This window comes from Passer domesticus, chromosome 9 (genome assembly GCF_036417665.1).
Source record: "Passer domesticus isolate bPasDom1 chromosome 9, bPasDom1.hap1, whole genome shotgun sequence".
Taxonomy (NCBI): Eukaryota; Metazoa; Chordata; class Aves; order Passeriformes; family Passeridae; genus Passer; species Passer domesticus.
Genome location: NC_087482.1, coordinates 32,507,475 through 32,512,309, shown reverse-complemented (window position 1 = coordinate 32,512,309; position 4,835 = coordinate 32,507,475). Strand labels below are relative to the sequence as shown.

The 4,835-nt window shown below is 56.8% G+C and overlaps 1 protein-coding gene across 1 annotated transcript; it reads right to left on the bottom strand.

The window, feature by feature from the left end:
* Window positions 1-393: 393 nt before the first annotated feature.
* Window positions 394-1,401, bottom strand: GPX1 (glutathione peroxidase 1). The gene is made up of 2 exons (XM_064432516.1): window positions 1,107-1,401; window positions 394-987 (listed from the first exon to the last, which is right to left on the bottom strand). The coding sequence occupies exons 1-2, from the start codon at window positions 1,347-1,349 to the stop codon at window positions 637-639; spliced, it is 594 nt and encodes a 197-aa protein (XP_064288586.1). The 5' UTR covers window positions 1,350-1,401; the 3' UTR covers window positions 394-636.
* Window positions 1,402-4,835: the final 3,434 nt, after the last annotated feature.

Sequence of the window (4,835 nt, the reverse complement as noted above, 5' to 3'; positions counted from 1 at the left end):
TCACTCATCTCCCTGCCCCAGCAGTTATTAGCCTGTTGTGGCCTGTTGCTAGTAGCCACACTGGGAATTCAGCCAGTGTAAAATCATCCCCGGGCCATGTGCCAGTGTGTTCCCTCTGCACAGAGCCTTAAGTGAGGTCCAGTGAGCACTGGGGCAAGGTCTGTTTGTTCCCCACCACCCTCCCGCTCTGCCAAGCTTGTTACACACGAGGCAGGACATGGTACTGATTCACAGCTTGCAGAGCTCCTGCCCTCGGTTCAGTTCAGCCTGACGGCACAGCCGTGCTCCCGTGCTCCAAGTCTGCCCCACATGTGAGCACCCACATGGGCTCATGAACAGGTAACAGACCCACCACGTTTTACCCAACTCACCCAGATTTATCAAGCCACAGCCTTAAAGAAACTACACAATTTTTATTCAGAGAATCACAGTGAACTACTGAAACTCACGTCTGCTTGCCCTGGCATACCTTCCCAAACATTCCCGTGCAACTTTTGAAAACATCAAGCACACTTCAAGGATTTGGAAGATGCACCATCACAAGCAAAATCTGCACGAGACATTGGGATTTCTGCCAAAGCAGCGGTTCCCTGCAAGAAAAACAGCCAAAAGCAAGGGCAAAGGGCAGAGAACTTTCTAGGCAATCTTCTGCAGAAGCAACTCAATGTCGTCCTGGATCTTGATGGTTTCGAAACTTCGGCTGTAGCGTTTGAAGGGCACGCCGTCGGGGCCAATGAGGAACTTCTCGAAGTTCCAGGCGATGTCATTGCGGCAGACCGGGGACCAGATGATGTACTGCGGGTTGGTCATCAGCGAGGAGGGGTCGTCGTGCGGGAAGGGCAGCGCCTCTTTCAGGAAGGTGAAGAGAGGGTGCGCGTTCTTCCCGTTCACCTCGCACTTCTCGAACATCATGAAATTCGGCTTGAAGCCCTTGCCAGGACGAACGTGCTCGAGCATGGGGAGGATCTCATCGTTGGTGCAGTTTTCCTAAGGAAACAAAGGTAAACCCGCCCCGAGCACGGCCTGTGAGAGCCCGGCCGGGAGGGGCGGCTCCACCCCGCTCCCGAGCCCCGCTCCCGAGCCCCGCTCCCCGCCACCCGCCCTACCTGGTGACCGAACTGGTTGCAGGGGAAGCCGAGGACCTGGAGCCCGCGGGGGCCGTAGCGCTGCTGCAGCTCGTTGAGCTGCAGGAAGTCGCGCGTGGTCGTGCCTCAGAGCGACGCCACATTGGCCACCAGCAGCACCTTGCCCCGCAGCGAGCCCAGCGACAGCGGCTTCGCCGCGCCCAGGGGCTTCGCCGACAGCCCCTCCAGCCCCGCCGCAAGCCCGCCCGCTCCTGTCGCCGCCATGGTGCGCAATGCCGCCGGAGCGACCCCGCTCCCGCCGCTGCCTCGCTCGGCCCGCCCCGGCCCGCCCCGAGCCGCCTCCAGCCCCGCCCCGAGCCGCTCCCGAGCCCGCCCGCGCCTCACGGGCTCGGCGGGGCGCGGGGAGCCCGCCCGGGCCTGCCCTGAGGGGGCTTTGATCCGTGAAATGCGCAGAGCGGGGTGGTTTTAAAACCACAGCTAACAGGGAGGTATCACGGATCCTCGGAAACGCCGTGGAGAAGCAGTAAAACACAGAGTGGTCGCAGGAGTTGCAGCCTTTGTGGTGACACGGCCACCCGCGTCCAGGGGTGGCACAGTGCGGCACCAAGGCTGCAGCATTCTCTGAGGACACCACTGCCACCGAGCATGGCTTTGGGGAGAGAAACACCTTCAGTTTGTGCTTCAGGAAGAGGAACAGGAGAGGCACCAGAAAGAGGGTCAACAAATTCTCTTCTTCAGTTCTGTATTCTTTCCACCTCGTTGAGGCTGATGATGTCTACACACAGGGTTACAGCTTGATATATCCTCACTAGATAAAGAGAAGTAGGCTCCTTTTTCAACTTCAGAGGGTGTTTCCCCCCATCCTTGACTTTTCCATTTCTTACCTAACTGCCTCAGTCTGTTTGCATGATGTTAGATCATGCAGTATTGACTGCTCTGTTCCCCACAGACTGAAGGCAGCCCTGAGTGAACTGGGCTGTTTCTTGCGCTCACACCAAGCGAGTGACCAGGCTGTCCCTGCACAGGTCTTTGTGAACCACTGCCCTTCCCCAGAGCACCCTGTGCAGAGGCAGGTGGGGGTCAGGCCTTGTGGCCATGTCCATGGGTCGGACCAACAGGGTCTGTGGAGCAACACAGCCCTGCAGGAACAAAGAGCCAGGGCCTCAGCGCCAGTGCAGCTCTCAGGGGAAACAGAAAGCCCCTGCTGAGGCTCCTGCCAGCATCTGCGCCAAGTGAGCTCCTTTCACAACAGCCCAAGGTCAGACAGCTGCTTATCAGCCCTGGCCACCAGCCAAGGCAGCCTGGGCCCCGCGCGGGGGGATGCGCTCAGCCCCCCCGTGCTGTCTGCTCGCCTTTGTGCCTGGCAGCAGGGACTTGTCACGAAATGCCAGCTGTCACTAACAGGCACCACATAATGCTGCCTCTCTGCTCTGGGTGCCCAGGTGACTGACTGCAGGATCTGGGGGGTTGCTTTGAGCCACTCTTGGCACCTGCCCCAATGACTGGGAACTGGAATAGTTCCAGTTCCCAGCTGTGGCAAGTTTTGGGGACTTTCCTGATTATCTTGTATCTTTGAGGACTTGCAGTGTATTGCAGCAGCGGTGGCAGGAGCCATGCCAAGTGTCCTGAGAGAGATCGGTGCTGGAAAACGGCTGATGAGCAGAGGCACGTGATCCATGTTTGCTCTTGAAAAAAAATGACGGTTACAGTCAGCACAGACTGCTCCTCAGCCACCCCTGGGCACAGCGAGCCACAGCTCCTGAACAGGAATTTCCCTTCAGGGTGACCTCTAGGGTGAGGCCACATCTCTGCTGCCACTTTTGACCTCAGACTGGCACCTTCACTCTTCTGTCTGGTCCCAGGGAATTACTCTGAAGTAGGGGAGTTTACTTCTGGGGCCCTGCCCTTTCCAGAGAAGCTCAGGTGAGGGCTTTCCCTTCCTTGATGAGCAAGTTTTAAGGGTACAGAATGAACTTCCGTGTTGGCTCAGAGCTATGGCCTGTGCCTGGACACATCCTGTGCAGCCTACTCAGCTGGGATCCAGGAGTGCCAGAAGCTCCAGGGGGACCAGACAGGTTCAGGGGACCCCTTTTGGGCTGTGTGACAAATGACAGTTGTCCTAAAAGGTCAAAAAAATTGCTGTTAAACAGCAACAGTGGTGAGTATTGAGAAGGCCACCAAACCACACCCTCTGGCCTCCTGCTTACATCATGTCCCCTCCTGGTACTGAACTCCCTCCCCTGCCCAGGCACTTGGCTCCTCGCTTTTCCCCTGCCTCTTCCACAGCTCCTTGCTTGCCTGGATCACTCTCCATTAGTGCTGAGCTCATTTCCCAGGTCAGGTCTGGCCATCTGTGTCCTCAGCTCAGTTTTATTGAGAGCAAATGTGGCTTCACATTTGTCCAGAGGTGACAGATGTGGCAGAGCCCAGAGGGAGCCAGGCTGCCAGCCCTCAGAGGCAGGAAACTGACTGATAACTGAGATGATGGTGTGGGTCAGCAAAAGCTTAGTCACACTGGGCTAACAGTCACTGCTGGCTTGAAGAAGAGCAGCAGACACACAGCCACAGGCTTTGAGGAACAGCCTGACTCCAAACCCCTGCAAGAGCTGTTCTGTAACTGTGGCCACAGCAGACTGCAACCCCACAGCCCTGCAAGACTCAAAACCCCCAGATTTGCTCAACTGCAACAGCCCCTCAAAAAAGGGAACTGCAAATGAGCAACTAAACTTGTCAACAGGCCAGCAAATTAAATCCTCCTGGGCAGCCCCACAGCCGAGAACTTCCTGCTCTGTTCAACCCCGTCACCCTGCAGGGGGAGGACAAACACCCAGGAGAGGAAGGAGGGAAGGGTGGGGTGGGTGACACCACTGGGTTTGTCAGACAATTCACTCTGGGTGGCTGTGGCTGAAGAGGAAGGACAAGGACCAGAGGTACAGGGCATTCCTACGGCTGGGTTTGCTTCTCCTTTGCTGCAGGAAAAGCAATCAGGAATTGTCTACAAAAAGAAAAAAAAGTGACACAGGTGTTTTGTATGCCATTTTGGTATGCAGCCAGGTGCTCAGACATGGGAGTGTCATCAGCAGCTGGACTCCCTCCTACCCAGCCCAGTGAGGAGGCTCTCAGCTCAGCAGCAGCTGCTGTGAACAGCAGTGTGAGCATGGAGATGCCCACTGCTGTTCCCTGGCCCTTCCTCCCCAGGAGCAGCACAATCCACTCTCCAGCACGGGTGCAGCACAGGGCCCACACGTCGAGCCCAGCCCGTGCTGCAGGGCTTGAAGGCCTCCCTCATGCAATGCCACAGCAAACACCCTGCCTTGTGCAACCTCTGCCACTGCTCCAGCGCAGCCCGGCTGCTGCAAACCCTCACATGCTCCCACAGCAACACTGCATCTGCTCCTCCCTTCCTCCTACACGGCCTCCTCCTGCTCCTCTAGCCCCATGCTCAGGACTGGCAAATCCAACTCCAGCGATGCACTCTCGTCTCACTGAGTATCAAAGCTCCTGGGAAGCTCTGCTGCTCACTGTGGGGGCCAGGTGAGATACTGCAACTCGGCTCTGCTGCAGCCTTTGGAAAGCACCACGAGTAGCAGATGGGTGGCCCTTGCTGGGAAATAAAAATAAGTATTAAAGCACTTGCAACTGCTCAGTGAATTCTGTCTCAGCTTTTATCAAAAATGCTAATAATAAATTCTAATTCAGGCTCTCAGATGCTGGGACAAAAACCCAGAGTGAGGAATACAGACACCAGGA